Below are 23087 nucleotides of genomic sequence, written 5' to 3'. Positions count from 1 at the left end.
GTCAATGGAGGTCTAGCTAGGTGGGAATAAGGAAAAAGTGATAATGCCCAGCAGGAGTGGTTTCTCTCTTCTTTTGCCGGAAGTCAAGATAAAGTTCACTGGAAAGACACAAGTTGGAAAAGAGTTGGGAGGATGAAATATTTCGGGGTACCTGACTTGTCACCCTGAAGAATCAGAGGACTGGATGGAAGTGATGGAGATCCTCAGGGAGGAGAGGAGAGGGGAAGGAGAGAGTGTGCAGAGCCTGTGAGGCATGAGAAGCTTCTGAGAGTTTCTTTCAGGCCCAGTGTAGGCTTCAGGAGTCAACCAGAAGATTGACCTAGGTCCACATCCTCCAATATTTATCTACTGGTGGCCATCAACACTTGAAATATGGCCACACCAAATTGCCATGTGCTGTGAATGTAGAACGCATACCAGGTCTCAACAACTTAGAAAATAAATTTAACATATGTCATCAATCTTCACTGGAAGGACTGATGCTGAAGCTGAAGCTCCAATACTTCAGCCACCTGATTCAAAGAGCCGACTTATTGGTAAAGACCCTGATGCTGGGAAAGATTGAAGGCAAAAGGAAAAGGGGATGACAGAGGATGAGATGATTGGATGGCATCATTGACTCAATGGACGTGAGATTGAGCAAACTCCGGGAGATAGTGAAGGACAGGGAAGTCTTGCGTGTTGTAGTCCATGCGACTGCAAAGTCAGACATGACTTGGTGACTGAACAAAGAAGTGTTATCAATACTTTTTATACTGTTTACATGTTGAGATGATAGTTTTTTGGTTATATTGGGTTAAATAAAATGTAGTATTAAAATGAATTCCCTGTTTCTTCTTACCATTTTAACATGGCTAATAGAAAAATTTAAAATTACAAGTGCAGCTTGCAATGGATGGCACAGAACTAGACTGTCAGCCCTGAGAATCCATCGAGCCGTGCAAGGAGACACCACCCCCAGAGGCTGTGGGGTGGGCCCTCGACTGGGTCTCCCAGGCCAGGAAGTTCACATGCACATCTAGACCGCCTACCACCCCCTGGTGGAGCCAACAGTGGCATCACCTCTGCCGGGCATGCAGGGTGCCAGGGCAGTGGTGGCCGTGCAGCCACAGCGAGCACTGTGGAGCCTCGAGAGACGCGCCCTCATCCAGTGGTCCTGGAGGCCCATTAGGGTGGAGAGCTTGGCGCCTGGGGTGGGTGCCAGATGGTAGAGAATTGCATGACCCAGCATCAGTGCTCTCCCCAGGCAGGTAGGCAAGACGGTAGAAAAAGGCCCAAGTAAATTATAGGCGTTACCAAAACAACGTCTGAAATGTAAGTCAAGGGTTCAAGGCTAGAAAAAGAGTAAAATTGGAGGAGAGGGATTGGGCACTGAGAGATCAGGAGAAAATGAAGGGTCCTGGGGCTGAAGTCTTGTTGAGATTGAAGAGAAGTACTGTTTCTGCAAGTCATCCCTTTACATCTCATCTATCATCCAGCAGACAGAGATGGATGACACTCACATCGCTTCCATTGACCTCACAGGGTTTTGATATTGATCCCATCTATTCAAAAAGCTCCTTAAAAAAAAAATCATCACTCAAGCCCCTCACATCTGCCCCACTTACCGATTTATCACGGGAGATCTTCTTGAAGATAACGTGGTTTGGTGCGGGCTTATTGGCCTTCATACTGGCTGCCGTGTTAACTGACCCTGGCAGTTTCTTCCACTTTAAGGTGTACGTCAGGTGTTACAGGGCTGCAGAAAGGTAGAGCCATCCTAAATATAACATCTACAACATTATCGGAATAAAACCTACTCATGAGATACTGTGCAGGCATTAGACATTCCCTTTTACCTCGATATCCACGTTTGACTCAATAAGGCCTTTGTCTGGTTTGTATTTCACTAGTGAGCTCCTTTTTTTTTTTTTTTTAAAGGTATTTATTTTTTCTTGATAAGGCTCATACACTTCTTAGTAAGCCTCACCAGCAAACCTCACTTCTTAGTAAAACTCACTTCAGATAGATTCCCATGAGAAGGTTTTACTTTGAGACTAAGCTTTGGTATCATCACAGTAAGCCAGATTGATTTTAAAATTCTATCTTGACGATGTATCATGGCAATTAAGGTAGAAAAAGTTCCTGCAAACCACAACCTAACCACTTCATGAATATCATTTGAAAAATCCGTTAAATCCCCTAAAAGTTCTGCTCAGCAATTTACACTAAGCAGAGTTTCTCTCTCACCATCCCCAGCTCTATCCACAACAAAGAAGCCGTCCGAGCTGTCTGAAATTCAACGCCTTCTGAGTTTCCCTAACAAGTAATGTCCGTGGAAAGTAACTGGGTCAGACTGACTGCATGAAGATGCCAGTCTCCCTGGTCCTGGCTCTTTCCTGACCTGCCCCGAGGTTCTGTGAAGGCTTTGCTGGAGGATGGTCACGTACCTTGTGCGACCAGCCGGGAGGGCCCAGGAGGTGGGGAGAAGGTGTGCGTGCCCTCCAGGGTGAGCAGACAGCCAACCCCTGTTCCGTCTACCCAGACAACTCCGCACGGACCCTGGCTGACCGCTCAGGGGGATTTGTAGGGAACTGGGAGAGTGTGCCCCGCACCCACGTCTCAGTGTCTAGAAGCCAAATCCCATTGAAGGAGCAGAGTGGTAACTGGATTAGTGCTGAGGCGGACGGAATGGTAGCTTCAGCAGTTCTCAGCATTAGGCAAGGGCCTCTCGGTCTCCCTCCAGAGGGGCTCACGATGGGCTCGCAGGAGCCAACCAGCTTGAGCAGGGAAGGGTGGTGGGGGGGAGGGATGACAGCTAGACTAAAGCTACTTTCTATCTTAACCCACTTTGGGTTCTGGAAATAGACTGATTATCCCTTCCTCCCGCTATCACCAGGAGAAGGGATTTTCCAGAGCTCAACCAACTTGATTAAACTCAGCAGGCAGCTAATGCAACCTTGGGGGTGGGGATAGAGACAAAAAGGTCAAGGAGAAATGTCAACCTTAAGATGAATCCTGGTGTTACGCAAGCCAAACGGGTGCTATCCTTCTTCTCCTCCCCGTGTCCTATCCATTAGGTCATGAGTCCTGTCAATTTTGCCCCCGGCGTCCTCTGAATCAGTCTGGTCCTCCCACCCCCACAGGGTCCACACTAGCCCCTCGGCTTTCCCAGACTATAATGTCTCCTGCTGTCTAAGTACATCCTTCCGAGCCCTGAGTAGCCACCCTCCCGCTTAGCATCTCACCTTGTTCTCGGCTATAGGCACAGAACTTCAGTTTTGGAAAAATTGTTTATTTGGCTGCACTGGGTCTTAGTTGTGAGATCTTCAGCCTTAGTTGCAGCACGTGGGATCTAGTTCCCTGACCAGGGATCAAACCTGGGCCCCCTGCATTGGGAGGTGGAGTCTTAGCCACTGGACCCCCACGGGAGTCCTAGGTACAGAACTTTAAAGGCACACACTCCAGCCTCTGCCCCATCTCCCTGCAATGCACACCCATCATTGCTTCTGCCTGGAACCACCCTCATCTCCCATACTCCTTGATTCTTTCCACCCTTCAGACTTCAGTCACCTCCTCAGGGGAGCCTTCCCCCACCTCCAGACTAGGTTGGAGGCTCTTCTGCATTTGATGCTTGTCTGCAAGATAATTTTATGGTCTCTCGTCTCATACTTGACTCTAGGCTCCATGAGGTCAGGGACCCCACGCTGTTTTGTTTCCCCTGTTTATATTCCAGTGCCTGGAACAGAATATTCAGGGAACGAATGCAGGGCATAGTGTGGCCACTAACACGTGTGTGTTTTGGACTTGAGCTGGTGTCTCGAAATGAAGCCAGTCTAGGCAGAAAGCCAGTTCTGATGTTTGGGGTGTTAGTATCTATTGAAACACCCCACTGGCTTCCCATCTAAACCCTGCATGACCTGGGTCCCCTTTTCATAACTTTGTTCACTTTGCTCCCATCAGCAGGCCTCTTGGCTTTTCTTCAAACCTGCCTCAGGGCCTTCGTACCTACTATTTCTTCTTCTGGAACACTTTCCCCACAGATAGTCACTCGGCTCATTCCCTTTATTCCTTTGAGTCTTGACGTCACTGTCACCCTGTCCATCTATATCCTGGTGTACCACCCCATCCAACACTTCTGTCCTTCTCCTCAGCATTCCCTTCTTCTGTAGCACCTACCACCATCTAACATAGAGAACTGATTAATTTCTTGTTTATTGTCTGTCCCCCACCCCACCACTGTTAGATTGTAGGTTCCAGGACTGAAGAGATTCTTGACTATTTAGTTCCTCTCCCATCTCCAGTATCTAGAATAGGGGCCTCCATAAGCTTGGAGAAAATCAATGAGTCATTGGATTGCAACAGTATGCTGGCTGGCAACAGCTGAAATTGGGAAATTCTTTGAGAATAAAAATTTAAAAATATATCTAGATAAACAGATCTAGTTCCTTAACCAGGGATCAAACCAGGATTCCCTGGGAGCAGGGAGTCTTAACCCTTGGACCATCAGGGAAGTCCCAACTTTTAAAAATTTTAATGGAGGAATGTCAGCTAAGAAATGTAAAGAGAGTGATAGAATTAGAAAAACACCACTTGATAAACTCTGACTGTACTAATTGTGCCTTTTTATTTTCTATAATTTTGATGCTCTGGAGCTTTGCTGACCCTGGAGAGACTGCCATCCCAGGGCTAGCTTTTTCCTAGTGACTGTTTTTCACATCCGTATCAGCCCACCCAGGATGGGAACACACCAAAGGCCTCCTTTCCTGCTTTGCTGGGGGTCTCACTCTGAACCATTACTGCCTTGCCCCCGTCAGTCACCCTGGGGCCAGGTGTCAGACAACTAGAGATAGCGCCTGCACCCCAGAGCCCATCCTAAGTCTGCTTATCTTGTCTCACCAGTTCTTTCTCAGGGAAACCACAAAAAACCTCTTGCCCGTGTTTTCTCCTTGATCCTTCTACCGCCCGACTGGCCCCTGGTGCTTCCATGGGTGGCCTGCCCCACTTTGGGGAACTGTAAGTAATAAACTATCTTTTCAATAATAATGTCTTCTGAGCCACTGATCTCACCAGAGCTGAATAACAGTAAAGCTTAACACTGTAAAACACTGATGACGTTATTGACTCAGATGAGGATTCTTTCAGTCAGTTCAGTTGCTCAGTCGCGTCCGACTCTTTCCAACTCCATGGATTGCAGCACGCCAGGCCTCCCTATCCATCACCAACTCCCGGAGCTCACCCAAACTCATGTCCATCGAGTCGGTGATGCCATCCAGCCATCTCATCCTCTGTCGTCCCCTTCTCCTCCTGCTCACAATCCCTCCCAGCATCAGGGTCTTTTCCAATGAGTCAACTCTTCGCATGAGGTGGCCAAAGTATTGGAGTTTCAGCTTTAGCATCAGTTGTTCCAAAGAACACCCAGGACTGATCTCCTTTAGGATGGACTGGTTGGATCTCCTTGCAGTCCAAGGGACTCAAGAGTCTTCTCCAACACCACAGTTCAAAACCATCAATTCTTCAGTGCTCCGCTTTCTTCACAGTCCAACTTTCACATCCATATGTGACCACTGGAAAAACTATAGCCTTGACTAGACAGACCTTTGTTGGCAAAGTAATGTCTCTGCTTTTGAATATGCTATCTAGGTTGGTCATAACTTTCCTTCCAAGGAGTAAGCGTCTTTTAATTTCATGGCTGCAGTCACCATCTGCAGTGATTTTTTACTACTGGTATCAAAACCATTATGTGAAGAGTTGAAGAGGAAATGTCTGTTCCTTTGACACCAAAGTGATGCCATATGGATCAAGACTTCACAAGGTGCAAGCCTTCTGCAATCACATAACAGGGGGACCAGGCGTGGTCTGAAGTCAATCTTAGCATCTCCAAAGTGTCAACCACTGTGATGTATCATCTTAAGACAGCTGGAATCCATCAAGCCTTTAGACATCACCTCTCATTTGTAGGACATACAAAGAATAGCTAGATGAGACCACAAGAAAGCTACCAGATGAATGTAGAAAGTAGCTGGTATCTTTCATAAGTAAATGTCATAGAAAAGAGATGCACTGGATTAAAAGACAGTTAAGGGACTCAACATCCAGATGTACTGTGTGATCCCCATTGAATAAACAGGATGCATAGACATTTTGGGCCCACTGGGAAAATCTGAATATAATCTAATTATGTGTCAGTAGTATGTTTGTTGGGGCTTCTCTAGTGGCTCAGACGGTAAAGAATCTGTCTACAATACAGAAGACCCGGGTTCAATCCCTGGGTTGGGAAGAGCCCCTGGAATATGTTTGTTATTTGACCTCAGACAGGTAGCATGGAAATTACTGGACGAGGAAGGTAGAGACTGTGACTAAACAAGGTCACAGGATGGTGTGTGCAGTATGATCGCATTTTGCAAATGCACAAGTCTATGTGTGGGTATATGTGGACACGTGTGTTTTCATCCACATCATATGCAGTCTTCGGGATAGGAACCAAGGAGCTGACATTGGTGGTCTGTGTGAAGGGAATGCTAGGTTTTGTTAAGAAATCTTCTCTCTTCCCTTAAAAGAAAAAAAAGAAAGAAAGAAATAAGGGAATTTCCGATGGTCCAGTAATTGACGAGCTCTCACTGCCGGGGGCCCGGGATCAATACCTGTTGGGAAACTAAGATCCCACAAGCTGTGAGGTGCGTTTTTTTTTTTTTTTTTTTTTTAAGAGAGGAAGAAAAACGACTGGGCCCTTCTAGTGTCTCCATCAGATAGGCTGCCCTGAGCCGTGGGTGCCCCTGGGACCCCATTCTCCTGAAGCTGTGTTAGCCCCAGGTCCCCAAGGTCTCAGTCACTGACCTGTCAGCACTGGGACAGGTAGGAGAATCTGGGGTGCACTGCACGCCAGACCTCACTCTTTTTGGAAATCATAGTCTCTGGTAGTCCCTCCCAGCCCCTGGTCTGTAATGCACTTTTCTCCGCTTGGTGAAGAATTGAGGAAAATAGGGACATTGTTGTCAGTTTTTTCATAGACCCAAATGTTTTCAATATAAAGGGTGGTTCTTTATTCTAAGGTTATGAAGTTCTAAATTTTTCTTTTTTCTTCCTTATTTGAAGTTTTAAATTTTTAAATATAAATGTCCTTCTTCTTCCTCCCCAATCTTTATAGATACATACTCTACATGCAACCAAATCTACTCAAGTACAGAGTTTGATGAAGACCCAACATTTCCGTCGCCCCTGAAGTCCCCTGGCATACCTTTCAGTCAACTTCCCGTCCCAGGTGAGCACTGATTTGCCTCCAGTCATTTGTTTTGCATTTTCTAGAATTGATTATGAATTTAAACAAAGAGCGAAAAGCTGGAATAGTATAATAATAAACACCCCCATAGTCAACACGGAGATTCAACATTTCACTGCATGTGCTCATCTCTCTCTTGCTTTTCTCCTTTTGAACCATTTGAAAGTAAACTGCAGACACACACTTTACCCATAAATATTTCAGAATGCAGCTGCTAAGCATAGGGAACAAAGTGTTCTTCCTTTTATAAAATAGAGATGAGTGTAGATGGCAGTTCAGGGGAAAAAAAAAAAAATTCCTTACTTGACCAAAATGAAAAGTTTTCCAACTCTTGCTACAGTTCTTCTGGAAATTTACTGGTCTATTAATTCTCAGAGTCTAGGAACCACTCCCTGGCTATGCATTACTTGTTTCTTGCGTCAGATCCAGTGAGAAGCAGCTACAAGCCCCGCGTTTCATTTCCCAACACCAAACGCAGTGCCAGCTAGAGGGGGTGGGGGGTGGGATGTGCAGCTAAGCGTCTTAGAGGCTTTGGGGGCTAGGTGATCGTCTTAGGGGGTTATTAGGGCACATGCATGAGGGAAACTGGTTCAGTCTGCTAACCTATCAACTGCAAAATGAAAACCTGTGTCCTCAACTGCTTTAGTTTTACTGAAGCAGAGAGCACTGGACAAGTCTGAGGTTACTGTTATTTATGAAGAGTGCCAGGGAACCAGAAATACCTTAATTCCAACATGTACCCTTAGTCAACTGGCCGTAAGAATAGAGGGCTGTTGTTATGGGTTGGGCTGGCTAATATCTGAAATCCCAAGTGGAACCCCATGGGCAGAGATCCTTGAAAAACACCTAGTCTACATGCCATCCTGCCAGGGGCAGACCTTGTGTTGCGCTCCTCTACAATACCCATAGGAAGTTGTTGGATGCTTCCAGGGACGGGGAAATCACTACCACTTTTATTTGAAATAACGGGAAGTGTGAGGAAATTTTTTGTAAGGATGGAAATCAGCCTCGCTTCTACCTCTCTGCATGGGTCTAAGTTAATCCAGTCTCTTCCACATGTCAGTCTTTCCTGATTAGAATGTTGTTTGTTGTTGTTAGAATATAGGTGCTCAATCCTCATGGGCACTGAAACTCTCACCACTGGGGTCCTCCCCTCAGACAGATGTCAAATATCCCTCCTGAGGCATCACGCTGACAAGGGTGCCTAACACTGAAGGTTTCTGTGTGTGGGAAGCAAGTTGTACAAACGCCCCAGACTAGAGTCCTAGATGGTCATGGCTCACTGATGAGTCCACTCCAATCCTGAGAAACTACATCTGCCTCACTGTATTCTCTTCTCCATCTGCAGAAGGAGTCAAGGAAAGGCATCAAACATACAGGGGAAACCTTGAAAAGGTCCTGATCCACTTTCCTTCGCCCTAAGGTTAGCGCTTCTTCCTTTCTGGTCCTGCCACATGGATCCCGACGCTGGAGGGGGCTTCAATGCCAACGAGCCTGGAGATGACACCATTGAGGTGCTTCCTCCTGAAGCTGAGCTGAAGGTGAAGCTCCAACATTTTTGCCACCTGATATGCAAAGAGCTGACTCACTGGAAAAGATAGAGGGCAAGAGGAGAAGGGGCGGTAGAGGATGAGATGTTGGATGACATCACTGACTCAATGGACATGAATTTGAGCAAACTCTGGGACATGGCAAAGGACAGGGAAGCCTGGCATGCTGCAATCCATGGGGTTGCCAAGAATCGGACACAACTTAGCAGCTGAACAACAACAACACACTGAGACGCATACTCCTGTAGCTAAGCAAAACTAGGCAGAGCCTTCTGGAGAAGTCTGTTACAGCATGTCTCCCCAGACTCCCGTCTTGTAGCCCGTTTACCCCTCCGTGTGATGATATTCAGAGGTGGGGCAGTCGAGAGAGGTCATCAGCATGGTCCTGATCTGACAGGATCACCGTTCTCCTTGCACGAACAGTCCCGTGAGCACACAGCTCAGCGGCTGCGAGGCCTCAGGATGAAGGACACCTGCCAGCATCTTCGGCCAGGACTCCCGTCTCCAGGTGTGAGACACTTCTGTTGTTTAAGCCATGTAGGCTACAGAACTTGCAGCCTTGCAGCCCAAGATGAGCAAGACAAGGGCCCACACTTCCCTACGGAGAGATCAGAAGTTTAGAAAAAAAGAAAAAAGACACTCATCTAGCTTAAGAAATAGCCTTTCTTCTTCAAACTCGATGTGGTGATCATACAACACTGTGAATGCACTAAATGCCATTGTTCAGTTTAAAATGACTAATTTTATGTTAATTTCAACTTAATACATTTAAAAATAGTAGAAAAAGAAACTCAGTTATTTTTACCTTGTGACCCAGTGCGCGTCTGCATGCTAAGTCACGTCAGGGGTGTCCAACTCTTTGCGAGCCTATGGACTGTAGCCCGCCAAGCTCCCGTCTATGGGATCTTCCAGGCAAGAATACTGGAGTGGGTTGCCATTAAGGAAATTATTTATTTCGGCTGTGCTGGGTCTTCACTGCCACACTCGGGCTTTCTCTAGTTGTGGTTTATGGGCTTCTCGTTGCAGTGGCCTCTCGTTACGGAGCACAGGCTCTACGCATGCATGCTTAGCTGCTCATGGCATGTGGGATCTTCACAGACCAAGGATTGAACCCATGTCTCCTGCATTTCAAGGCAGACTCTTAATCACTGGACCTCCAGGGAAGCCTGTCTTTTCTTTTTGCTGATTCAATGCTATTAAATAAAAACTTTAGAGTACCCACTCTGTGCTTAGCATGACCTGAAAGTCAAAGATATGGTTGATTCTGAGATCTCTGGCTTGTGCCCTCTTAGAACCTCCGCTGCCCCTTCAGGGAGTAGCAGAACCTATGGCTTTCTTTCAATTTGGCTGTGCTGGGTCTTAGCTACAGTCTGCAGGATCTTTAGTTGTGGCATGAGACTGAGTTGCAGGATCTAGTTCCCTACCAGCGATTGAACTTGGGCTCCTTGCATTGGGAACTCAGACTCTTGGCCGCTGGACCTCTAGGAAGTTCCTCGTACGGTTATTTAGAAACTGGTCTGCGTACAGCCTGTCTTCTTACGAGCCTGGCTCACAAGCATACCTATCTACTGTTTAAGTCTGTTTCTCTGGAGAAACGAAGCCCAAAGCCTGACTTCCCCTGCTCTCTTCCCCAGGTCCTAGGGTGGGAGCAAATCCACAGGGCCTGGCATACGGCAGCCTCCAGGGCGAATGTTCCTAGTGGTGGTGGTGGTGGTTTAGGGGCTCAGTCGTGTCCGACTCTTTGAATTCATGGACTGTGTAGCCCACGAGGCTCTCCTCTGTCCATGAGATTTTCCAGCTAAGAATACTGGAGAAGGTTGCCATTTCCTTCTCCGGGGATCTTCCTGCCCCAGGGATCAAACCCAGGTCCCCTGCACCGTAGGCAGATTCTTTACCACTGAGCCACCAGGGAAACCCACAATGTTCGCATGTGGGATACAAACATCATTTACGTGAGGAAAGTCAACCAAATCCAGCTGGGACCTCAGGTGCCAGAACTGCTGTGGAGGTTCTCCTCCATGTCCCCATGCTGCTGGGCAGTGCCCCTCAGAGGCAGGCAGGGCTGCTCATGCCATCTGCTCCAGCCAGTGGGTAACAAAGGTGACCAGGTGGAGCTACAAGTGACCCCACAGACGCCTGCCTTCTTACTGCATCCTCCTTGTTTCCCCGGCTGATGGCAAATGAATGGCCAGATCAGAGGGGGCCACCCTCTACCAGTCTCCCTGAACCCGGCTGGCTACGCCCGCTCACACAAACGATGCTCATTTGGAACCATTACGTGTCATGGCGCTTTGTTACGCAGCAAAAACTAACTGGATCTTGACTCAAGCAAGCCAATCATAAGAAACATTGGCACCATCAGAATTCGAAATGGACTGGATCCTGGATGACACTGTTGTTGTTCTCTAGTTGCTCAGTCGTGTCCGCCTCTTTTGTGACCTCATGGACTGTGGCCCACCAGGCTCCTCTGTCCATGGGACTTTCCAAGCAACAATACTGGAGTGGGTTGCCATTTCCTTCTCGAGGGGATCTTCCTGACCCAGGGGTGGATGACACTGGGACTGTTAATTCTGAGGTGTAATTATGGCATGGTGTCCTTATTAGGTTGCATGCTGATCTATGGGAGCAATGTCATACTTGAGGTTTGCTGTAAAACACTCTGTCAAAATTGCTGAGGCAGGAAGGGGGCTCCGACACTGGCATTTCCTCCACTCCTGTGGGTTCTGGATCCTCCAGATGTGGATGCTCCCATCACGCCCTTCACTCAGGGTTGGAAGACGGGAGCTCGGCCCCCAGCAGGATCCATGAAGGAGAGCTGGGAGCAGCTGAAGGCCCCACCGTGGACCAGACCATTGAGAGGATAGAGGAGCCTCTGGAGAGCATGCAGGGAAGTTCAGAGGCACAGGTGGAAACCAGAGCTCCAGGAGGCAAGAATCGTCTTGTGGATCCAAGTCCGCTCTTACTGGCATGCGCCACACATCCGACGTGTCTCCACAGAATTTATGTGAATACAGGTGCGCCTCACTTTACACAAGATTTCCAAGGTTAACTGGCTTGAAAACGGGATTTCTAAGAGGCGCCTCCTGCTGCCGCACACTGTGAGCGGGCAAAGTGGAGGTCCCCGGGCACCAGTGCCCACCCGCGGGCCAGGACTCCAGAACATCTTTTTGCTTAGCTGAGAAGCTCTCCCCCAATTGTGACAGGAGACCCTTCAGCTCTGACAGAATTCGAGAGCCACAGCTTCTGTCTTACCATCCGAGACCCCTTGTGAGAACAGGCACGACTTGCAGGTTTCCTCACTGCCCCCTTCCTCTCAGGGCTCCGCCCAGGCCATGAGCTTCAAGTCCATGGTCTCGTTCCCCAAAATCACGGTTGACCGAGGCCATGCCATAGGTGTGAAGGCACACAGGTAGCTTGACACACCTGCAAAACGTGGCCTTTCCGAGCACACATGCTCCTGCAGTCAGGGCGGGCCTCTCCGTTGCCCAGGGTCCACACGAAATTTCCTGTGTGCCATGATGTGAGGACACATCAGGGCTTTACTAGATTTGTCAGATAAAGGTGAATGTGTGCACAGTATGTGCCTTAAGACAGATACAGAACTTGATACACCACACGATTCTGGGGAATGACTGAGGGAATATAAACTTTTGCCTGTGTCAGGTGGCATATAGGATCTTAGTTCCCCAACCACGGATTGAACCCATGCCCCTTGCAGAATTGCCGAGTCCTAACCACCGGACAGGAAATTCCTGAGAATATAATTTTAAGTCTTGAACTGTCAACCTGAGACAGGCTAATGTCTGGATCAAAGCCCACTCCAGCTCCAACCAGCCAGGATTTGCTCAGGGAAATTTTAAAAACTCCCATGCCCACTACTGCCCTGACCAATGGAACCAGGAGCACTGGGGGAGGGGCCCAGAGGACCTGAGAGACAGAGAACAGACCATGAGGTCGAGGGAAGCATGTTCCACCATGGTGGGAGCCCGCCCTGTACCCCAGCCTTGACGGTTGGGCGAGCTGAAGAGAGCAGACATGCTCCCCTGCAAAGTGAAGGAAAACAGGACCATCAGGCTACTGGCCTGCTTGCTTTCAGCCTTTCTGAAGAATGACTTACCTCCTTGAAGGTGACTGCCATGGACTCCCCTCTTTCCACTGTCTGGCTGCCCCTGAGACTTCAGGTCATGATGGAACCCCAACTCAAGCTGCTGGACGACTGAGTGGTGATGGGCTGGACAGAGGTCCTCGGGAGCAGGGGGGATGCTCCAGGGAGACTCTAATTTGTTATGGCACAAGGCTGCTTCTAGATATCTTGAGCTGCTCTGAATAAATCACTCCTCAGTGAGAAAATTTATGCCCCTTCAGCACAGAAGAGGCCTGGAGGCTGGGAGACTCAGACAGTTCACGATCTATCCTATGGACAGCATCTCCAGCGTGGGGACCGGGGCTCCTATGCCCACAGTGTGGAGCACACCACACAGCTACCAAAATCCCAAAGACAGCCTTTTCTAGATTCAGTTAAGATCTGCAAGTAACATGGAACTGGAACACTGATGTTTATACAGACAACAGTAACAATGAACCACGGGGTAAGGCACTAGCAAAGTATATTAACCATTATTTACAAACAAATGAGTGCCAGGAAAATAAACGAAAGAAACAGCTTTTTGCCCTTAGGATGAAGAAGGATAAAATAACCACCAAGAGGCATGGAGTTTTGAAAAGTATATAACAGATTTCTTCTTTTATTTACAATCAAGTTCTGTTGGGCAACATAATTAAATAAATAAAAGATGTGCCCTGGCCTGTGAACTTCAACTCCTCTCAACGCAAGTCCTCTGTACAGCAAATGAGGGAGGCGAGGGCAGGGGAAATGGGGCACGTGAATCACCCGCCCTCGCCCTGCCCTAGCACTCGCCCCCAACTGCCTGGAGAACAAGTATGGAAGGAAAAAAAATAAAGTGCAAATGAGTAAGTGACAAAAAATAATGGTGTTTCAGCCGCTCAAGAAACTAAATTTTTATAAACAACTAAGATGGTAAAGATACATGGTTTTGTTTTTTTTTTTTTAAACTGCACAGGCCAGTTTTTCCCTGGCCTTGTCACATGTCCTGAAATCTAAAGATGGCATTCCCACGCTTCCTGGAATGGGCTTCCTGCACTAAAGCACCGAGGGGGTATTGCACGTAGGCCTGGCAAAGGGGCATGACCCGGAACTGCTGGCTCAGGGGTAATACCCCCGAGGCCTCCGATCCCACCCGCCAGCCACCCTCACCACGTGGCGGGAAGAAGGTGGTGGGCCGGTGGCCGGCAAGTTCCAGGTGATTCGGGAAATCAGTCTTCGATGACTGACAGCACACCCGCTCTTCTGGAAAAAGTGTTTTGCGCTTCCTCTGCTACCGCTGCCCCCAGTTTTTTTTTTTAAATGAAACAGATTTATTTCTTAGTCAAGAAATAAATACGTAGAACTGTTGGCGGCAGGGCTAGGGAGAGGCAGTTTTGAAGGACAGTTGCTTTCCAAGAACGCTTTGGGAGAGCTAGGGAATTCCAACAGCGATCAGATGAGACCAGAGTAAGAGCCTCTAATACAGACACAGAGCAGCAGGGAGGACCCCAGGCCCACGTCTCCTCAGAGACCAGGGCAGCCCCCACGGGCTACCTGAGGGTGGGGGGGCGGGGGGGTTCCTGTTCGGGTTTCTGTTGATCCGATGATTAAAGCAGGTTCCCTGGGAAAACGACCCAAGGTGACAGGACATGCATCAGGCCAGGACGGACCCTGGAGGATGGGAGAAAGCATGGGGGAGAACCAACGCCCCGGCGTGGGGGCGCCTTTGGCACTGCCGCCCAGGAGGAGCGCGCGGGCGCCCGCGCGGCCCGCACTGAGGTATGCGAGACGGGCGCCAGTAGTGTTGTTTTCCCCTCGAATCACGGCAGGATCCCCAGCCCCTGGCTGAGGGACCGCAGTGTCAGTGTCTGCAGTGTTAACTCTTTCAGGCTGGGAGGGGCCTCAGCCGCGACCCTCAGGAACCCTGATTGCAGGCAGGCCTCAGGGCCCCGGCTCAAGCTCTTCTCGGGAGGTCAAAGCCACACCCAACACGCCACCTGCCAGGACAGAGCTGTGGGGCCCGCCTGCTCCTCCAGCTCCAGATCGCTCTCTCCCGACGAGGGGCTGTCAATACTCCGACCACAGCACGGCCTTACTTCCTTTGTCCACAGTGACCACGTGGGAGCCGGCGGGGGACCAGGCCACCGCGTTGATGGACGAGCTTCAAAGGGAGAGGTGGGGACACGGGTGAGACCTCAGTGAGCCGAGCACCAGGCTCCCTCCAGGGCTCTCTCGCCAGCAGGGAGTCAGTCAGGCCTGTCCCAGCACCCGGTTTAACGCCAGTGTGGCCCCCCACGCACAGGCAGGCGCTCACAGAGCAGAAGAACTAGGAGGAAGCCCACCGTGATTGCAGGAGGCAGTTTAGGAAGAAAGGGAGCCAGGCCTCATCACGTTTGCCCTCAGGAAGTAGCTCTGAGTGAATTAAGAGCGACCGCAGCCTCTGAGGAGCACCTCAGGGCGCCTGGCACTGGGCGGGCAGTGAGCGGTGGCCCCGGGCCTGCCTTCACAGCAGCAGCTGAGCTTGTGGGGACAGGACGAAGCTGAGAGAGAAAGGCGCCTGGGGGAAAGTATGCGAAAACCAGTGCTCACAAGCAGTCAACTTCCTGAGGAAAGGGACTAGGAGGGAGACAGGGCCGCAGAGAGGGAGGAGAGCAGTGAAGGGGCGGGAGGAAGCGGGGGCGCACACATGATCCAAGAGGCAGAACGCGGGCTCCAAGCCTTTTTCCAGTGGCCGCCCTAACTGGAACGTCCTGGAACATAAATGAGCAGGACCCAGCGGTCTGCGGTCCGGTGAGAACGGCCCCAGCTTCTCTGCACTGACCTCACCCGCAGCAGAGCACCCGAGTGGACATGGTTCTCGTAGGGTCGACCCGGGCCCACGCCCAGGAGAGCACTGGCCCCTGGGATGGAGCCACTGGCCTGCTCAGTGACTCAGAGGGGCTGCTGTCTCACCTGTGATGCTTTGAGAGGACCTTCTCCACTTTCCCAGACAGCACGTTCCAGATGTACAGCGAGCCCTCGGCCGCGCCCGCTGCTACGTAACTACCGTCAGGGCTGGAGGACACACAAGAGAAACGGTGTCCGTCACCCACTCTCAAGTCAGCGTCCTCACACGGACCTCTCCCCAGGAAGTCAAGGTTTGCTCTTCGCTTACGAGTCAAACTCATGACCACTTCTGAGTACCCAGGAACCCCAAGATGCTATTCACAGCCATTTTGGCTGAAGCTGCTAGACCGTTATCTGGCCTCACCAGCTACTGAGAAATGGTGCCACCGCAGTACTTCTGGGGGGCACAAGCCCCCAGTCATCTCGAGCACACAGGGAGGTCAAAGGCAACCCCAAGTGGTGAAGGGTTTCCCTCAGCTGGTGGACTGCCTGGTCACACGGTTCAGCGAAAGCAGAAAAGGAACAACGTGTGGACTGTGGAGGACCTTCTCCACAGTACCGGCCCTGACCCTGGCAGTGTGTCTGTGAGAACGGCCACACTCAGACGGGAGAACAGGAAAGGGAGGGAGCCATTCCGCTGTGCTCCAGGAGACTCCCCACCCTTCCCGAAAAGCTCTCAGAGCCCTACGGTAACGAGTAGACAGAGGTGAACAAACCAGTCCATCACCGCAGCTTCCGGGATGGCACATGTTCTCAGTCACAGAAGGGACGCTTTAGAAAGAGGGAGTGACAGCAACGTCTAGGACTGAACTTGCAGGTTTGCTCCCGGACACTTGCTCGCGTGGAGACACTGTACAGATTCAGCTCATTTCCAGTGGGAGGAGGCCCCTGCTCTAAACTGAGATGAGCGGTGCTGGGGTGGGCAGGCTGGGGCAGGAGGCGCGCCTCCCCACTAACCTGAACACAGCTCTAGTCCAGTCGGAGCCACACTTGAAGCCTGGCGCGCTGAAACAGACGACGACACCATTACCCCGGAGTCCACGCCACTCAGGGCGTGAGCACAGGCAGGCCTCTGGAAACCCCACCAGAGTGTCTTCAGTTACCTGAATGTCTGTCTGACAGCATTTATTCGTAGGTCTATAATTTTCAGCAGGTCATCTCGAGAGCAGCTGAGGAGTTCAGTTCTTTCTGGATTTAAGTCCAGGGCAGTGATCTTTCCCAAGAGCTCCATCTCTCGGACAATACTCTCTGATCTACAAAAAAGATGGAAGATCTGAGAAAATGTAACAGAAAGGTCAGAACTTCCCCATTCCAAGCAGAGTGGCATGCCATAGAGCAGGAAGGGCAGTCAATTCAACAAGAACGTACTACTCTTCAAGGACAGCAGAAGCGCTCCAAACCTCACACAAACAACCTCAGCCTCGGCTTTTATAATTTTGCCATCAACAGATTCTATTAAGTAGTTGTGAGTATCAGAACTCTGAAACTGGTAAGAATTTCCTTGCTCATTTCTGAAATACAGTAATTGCCAATCAGAGCTTCTGATCAGTATGAAATAAGCAGGGCTACTGTTTAATTTGTATTACTTCAATTTTATCATTTCAGCTTATCCAAAGAGATGTAAATCTGCTTTAGTGGGTCTGGGCTGCCTTCTATGGACAAGTGTGGACTCTCCCAGGAATCCTGCCGTACAAAGTTCAACTCCCAGGCCTTCCAACCCATCCTGGCAACTCTAGACACGGAGCCTGGACACCTGGCCACCTCTTCTTCTTCCTTTTCTTCTCCCAGTTCTCCTCTGGGCCGCGGTCCATGCCAGGTCTGTGAACAGCAATCCTGGACTGGGCCCTGCTGGTGATACAGCCAAGGGAGCTACAAACCCTTATGTGGTCATTCTGTTGTAAACTTTCAATGAAAAGACTTCCTATCCCAAACCATAACAAAGTAAGAGTTTACTTTATTGCTGCTGCTCCACCTCCTAGGACTCGGGGCCTTCATCTGTTAAATTAGGGGATGGACCAGGAGCCTTTTAACATCCAGTTTAGCTCTATAATTCCATACTTCAGTTCAACTGTCAGCCAACCAGTACACCTGAAACTAATCACCAGTTACCCACTTCTAACCAACGCAGTCTCATCCTGACTAGACACCTCCCCTTTTACTCCCCACACCTGGCCCATCACCGAGACTTCAGCTTTCTTTCCATTTCCAGCCACTCAGCCCTCCCGACAGCTCCCTGGGCGCTGCCGTTCTGTCGTTTCACACACCAGCTCTGATAAATCCACTCTCATGTCTTCAAAGTCTTCCTGTGAGGATGTCTCAATTTCTCTCCCATCCAACTTCTCAAAAATTCCGTTTTCCCAAATACTCTATTAGAAGCTGCCAATTAATGCCCTTTTCTGAATATGTTCACTGCATCCTCTCCCTAAATCTGTCATTTATTCTCCACATCTAGTCTGTAAGGAGCTCCGTCTGAAGTCTCCCAGGAACCGACTCCAGCTCCACATCGCCCTCTACTGCCGAGTTCAGCTCCTCAAGACTTCAGTGACGTCCCTGCTCCTCAGACACCCTCTAAAACTGCCAATGTAATCTACCAGACTCTAGCAAAGGAATCTCTGGCTAAACATCCGACAGCTTATAAGATCAAGTCATTCATCAATGGCGTCCAAAGCCTGCGGCAATCCGATCCTACCCACCCTGTCAGTCTCGTCTGCCCTCGCCTGACTCGCTGCCAGCTGCCCTCTGGGGCTCTTCTCTAGACTCATCTTGAGAGACAGTCTTTAATGTCCTTGGACAGCGGTGCCCAGCCCTGCTTCAGCACACCCTGAAGACTTGTATGGCGGTCTCCCCAGTTACACTTGAATCTACCTGACAACCTAGTTGTTCACCTGTTTACCTAGCAGCCAGCAAAGTGACTAGTGAGGACACAGGGCGTGACGACTGTGACGTTCTACTTCAGGGTAAAGACTATCCAACGGGGAAGATAATGTCGACTGCAGCCCGTCTCTGCCATTTCCAGGGCAGAAGCACAACCCACACACGAGATACCATCACAGTTCTGCCCTCTCATCTGCCTCCCCACCAGGCTCGTGGGTGTTTTACCGGATGTCCCAGAAACGAATTTTCTTGTCAAAATGCCCGCTCATCACACACTGCTCTGTGCAGACAATGTCATTGCAGCTGGATCCCGCAAATACTGTCTTTATGCCTGAAAGAAAACCGAACATGAGCAGTCAAGCAGAGACCCCTCCGTGGCTGCACACCGAGCACCGATGCCCTCTCACCCTTACTTAGGTCATCAGAACCATTTATTTAAACGAAGCTTCAAACTTGAAAAACAGTCCCTACATCATCGCCACCCAACATGAGACCAGACTCGAAATTCAAAGTGTATCACACTAGATGCAGGCTTTAACACAGAAACAAATGGCTCCGCGATTAGTATTGAATCGTTCACAGACACAGAGACTGAATTTCCTCACAGACTTTGCTGCGTAGATCCCAGAGTTTGAGGGTCCGGTCGTGACTTCCAGAAACGATGCGCGCATTGTCCAGCAGGAACTTGGCAGACAGCACTTTGCCACTGTGTCCCGTGAGCGTGTGCTAGGAGACAGAACAGCCAGGGTGAGCCTCTGGGCGCAGCACTGGGAGTCAGGGGCCAACTGCCCGGGAGCCAGTGCCTCCAAACACCCTGAGGTTCAGTCAGGAGAACTGAGACAGAAGGACAAGCGGCTCAGGGAAACACCCAGGAAGCCTGTTTCTGGGTACTTCCCACGGATGAGGTATCAAGAAGAAGAGATAAATCTCCCATCATAAATAAAAGTTAAAAAAAAAAAAAAGGTAATAGAAAAATAAAAAATCCAACACCACTAGAACAAACTTCACATGACCACATCCTCAGAATAAGGGAAGAGCAGGCAGAGGACCCAAACAGACATTTTTCCAAAAAAACACACACCAGATGGCCAACAGATATATGAGAAATGTAAGCTGGTGTAGCCACTAAGAAAACTGTACAAAAAAGCCCTCCAAAAATTAAAAAAACTGAAACCCCATATGACCCACCAATTCTATTTCTGGGTACTTTTTCCAAAGAAAACAAAACCACTAATTTGAAAAGATACATGCACCCCTATTTTCACTGCAGCATTAATCACAACAGTTAAGATACGGAAGCAAGTTAAGTGCCCAATGGTAGACGAATGAATAAAGACACGGTAAATATATACAATGGAGTATCGAGTCATAAAAAAAGAATGAAATTTTGCCATCTGTGAAAACATGGAGGAACCTAGATGGTATTATGCTAAGTGAAATGAGTCAGACAGACACGAATACCTTACAATTTTACTTATATGAGGGATCTAAAAACCAAATTTAACACCATACAAAACAGAAACAGACTCAGATACAGAGAACATACTGATGGTTGTGGGGGGAGTGGGGGGTATGAGAAAAAAGATGAGCGAGATTAAGAAGTACAAACTCCCAGTTACAAAAGGATTCACAGGGATGGGATCTGCAGCCCGGGAGTACAGTTAATAATACTGCAATGACTCCGCTGACAGATGATAGCTGGATGTATGGTGATGATCGTTTGGCAATGTATAGGAATAATGAACTGCAATTTTGTGCATCTGGGACTAACAGTGTGGTAGGTCAATTTGAAAAAAAAAAAGGACGCATAAAAGAAGTATAATGAAGTACTCAGTAAAGGCTCTACTAAAGACAGCACACAGAACGCAAATAAAAACAGGATACCTGCATTTAGTCTTATCAGCCAACGAAATGGAAAAGAACGATGTATACACAAATGGTATCTATTTAATATTATTAGATTTATGCTGCCTCTTTCATCTTGTGTATTACAGAAAAATAACGTTTGTCTTCTCCTAAGCGTTAAAAAAAAAATACATGTAGAAACTTCCTGAATCTGCATCCTCTATAGAGGCTAATTACACAACTTCAAAAAGGGGGGAGGGGATAAGCACCTTCTTGAAATAAGCTCTGTTACAGATACTTGTCTGTACTATTCTTGCCATTTTCTGGAAGTCTGAATTATAAAAAGTCAGTTTCCTATTTAAAGTCAGACCAGGCAGGATCACTGGAGGTATAATTTATAAAAGGAAACATAGGACTCTTTAAATAAACAATTTAGACTTCCAGGAGTTTTTCAATCAGAGGTCTCAGCCTGAAACGTCAGACCACAGCCACAGAGTCCAGTATTCCCAACAATCCCATCTTTTTGTGACCAGCTGTGGGGTGCCAGCCATGGCATCTCCCCTGAGTGGCCAAGGAACGCAGCACTGAGTCGTAACTGAGGATCGCTGCCCTCGACCCATCCCTGCACTACTGGAGCCCAAGGGGAGAGCCGGCTGGGGGTGGCAGGGATGCCAGGAAAAGATTTGGGGAGTCAGCCCCTTTCCTATTTCTCAACATGGATCAACATATTTACGTGTGGAAATCTCAGAGGCTCAGAAGGCATTCAGGTATTCACCAGTGTTTTTTTATAATTTTTTTTTTTAAAGGGGCTTTTTTTTTTGATGAAGGATTTTAGTTCCCCAACCAGGAACTGAACCTGGGCCCTTGGCAGTGACTGGTTCGCCAGGGAATACCATCCTCACCACCCCAAAAAGCAGCTTCTGAAAGACCCTAATATACTTACTGTAACTGCTACCTTCCTGGGTTTCACTCCAAATCCCTGAGCTGAGATCTCAAAGTTGAGAGTTAACATTTTAGAAACCAACCTTCCCTCTCTGCCCGGTAGAACAACTGCACACTATCACAGGAGCAGAAAACTCAGGGCGGCATGTGCTTCCCCTTTTAGAAAGGGAAGTCTGCCCGGACTCCACGACTCCTTCCTCTCACGTTTAAACCTCTGAAGCTGGAACAGCATCCTACAGTCGCGGCCAGCCAGGTGGCAGCCATACTGAGGCTGTGTGACAACTCCCTACTGATCCTTCTGAAAAGATCAAGAAAGCTCTAGCAACAAAGCTTATGTTAAATACAGTACATTTAACCTGCTCTACTGAGCAATGCTCAGTAGATGTCATCTAATCTGCACAGACCCTGGGGAGAGACCAAAAACTCATGCAGGTACTTCTCATGCTATGTAAGCTGTTAGTAAAAAACTATTTCACCAAAAATTTAAAATCACTTTTCACACACACAGGGAGGAAAAGACACTGCTCATTAAGTGGGCAATGCCAATGCACTCATTGTGCTGACCCTGCTAAGTCGCTTCAGTCGTGTCCGACTGTGTGACCCCATAAACAGCAGCCCACCAGGCTCCCCCGTCCCTGGGATTCTCCAGGCAAGAACACTGGAGTGGGTTGCCATTTCCTTCTCCAATGCATGAAAGTGAAAAGTGAAAGTGAAGTCACTCAGTCGTGTCCGACCCTCAGCGATCCCATGGACTGCAGCCTTCCAGGCTCCTCCGTCCATGGGATTTTCCAGGCAAGAGTACTGGAGTGGGGTGCCATTGCCTTCTCCGTGTGCTGACCCTAACTGCATGTTAATATGGAAATATCCCTACATATTTATCCACTACATTTTTGCTTGTTTCTGTATACTTTTTTCCCTCCATTGGAGTATAACTGCTTTACAATGTTGTTTTAGTTTTGTAACCCACTGCATTCAAAACCGCATAGCCTGGGAATCCACTTTTAACTTCACAGCACAAGCAATTTTCCATGTGACAGCTGAAAATACACGGTCTGGGGGTCCCGCTGTTTGGCCAGAATACCCTGGGTCTCTAAGTCTATAAAACACTAATCTCTTCCTCATGCTGCTTAGAAGGGTGACCCGTGCACACACACACAGTTGACCCTCTAGAGTTTTTGTAATGTAATTAATATAGGCAAACAGTCTATAATAGGTAAAAGGTCTTCAAGTAATGAGATTATAATCTAATTGAAACTTCCTTGGCCAGCAGACACCTAGATCCCTTTAAAAGTTTCACAATCAGAAATGATACTACAATGAACATCTATGATTATAAGGCTTCCTTGTGACTTATTTCCTAGCTTTTCACATGTGTTACTTCTAAAAACTCTGGATTTCTGTTTATCTTGTTCTTGTCCAGTCAGAAAAACCTCAATGAAGCTAGCTAGTTCCATCTCCATGCTCTCAATGGTATGGAATGTAGCTCCTGCAAGGAGATCCAACCAGTCCATTCTAAAGGAAATCAGTCCTGAAATTCATTGGAAGGACTGATGTTGAAACTGAAACTCCAATACTTTGGCCACCTGATGCGAAGAGCTGACTCATTTGAAAAGACCTTGATGCTGGG

The 23087-nt window shown here is 48.6% G+C and overlaps 2 protein-coding genes and 1 non-coding gene across 11 annotated transcripts in view; all 3 read right to left on the bottom strand.

Moving 5' to 3' along the window:
- The window catches only part of SAG (S-antigen visual arrestin), a 41423-nt gene extending 27986 nt beyond the window's left edge, over window positions 1-13437 (bottom strand). For 2 of the 3 annotated variants that reach the window (XR_009492798.1, XM_010803842.4), the window contains exons 1-2: window positions 2430-13437; window positions 1608-1738 (exon numbers count right to left, since the gene is read on the bottom strand). Coding sequence is in view for 2 of the 3 variants with exons in the window: in XM_010803842.4 (XP_010802144.1) it covers window positions 1608-1670 (63 nt within the window). In the remaining variant the exon portion in view is untranslated. 3 annotated transcript variants of the gene reach the window in all.
- Window positions 13438-13519: 82 nt separating this feature from the next.
- The window catches only part of ATG16L1 (autophagy related 16 like 1), a 44285-nt gene continuing 34717 nt past the window's right edge, over window positions 13520-23087 (bottom strand). For 6 of the 7 annotated variants that reach the window (XM_059883197.1, XM_005204950.5, XM_005204951.5 and 3 more), the window contains 6 exons: window positions 19279-19399; window positions 18899-19004; window positions 16903-17052; window positions 16757-16804; window positions 15866-15967; window positions 13524-15074 (listed from right to left, as the gene is read on the bottom strand). In XM_059883197.1, coding sequence (XP_059739180.1) covers window positions 14981-15074; window positions 15866-15967; window positions 16757-16804; window positions 16903-17052; window positions 18899-19004; window positions 19279-19399 — 621 coding nt within the window. In that variant the 3' untranslated portion in view covers window positions 13524-14980. Of the gene's footprint in view, window positions 15075-15865; window positions 15968-16756; window positions 16805-16902; window positions 17053-18898; window positions 19005-19278; window positions 19400-23087 lie in introns of all 7 variants that reach the window. The other variant, NM_001191389.2, reaches the window with a different exon arrangement.
- On the bottom strand, window positions 20979-21240 carry LOC112446117 (small Cajal body-specific RNA 6). Its single transcript, XR_003034189.1, has one exon. It is a non-coding gene; the product is annotated as a small Cajal body-specific RNA 6 (non-coding RNA).

The sequence above is a fragment of the Bos taurus genome, chromosome 3 (genome assembly GCF_002263795.3).
Source record: "Bos taurus isolate L1 Dominette 01449 registration number 42190680 breed Hereford chromosome 3, ARS-UCD2.0, whole genome shotgun sequence".
Classification (NCBI taxonomy): Eukaryota; Metazoa; Chordata; class Mammalia; order Artiodactyla; family Bovidae; genus Bos; species Bos taurus.
This window is presented reverse-complemented; position numbering and strand designations above follow the sequence as displayed.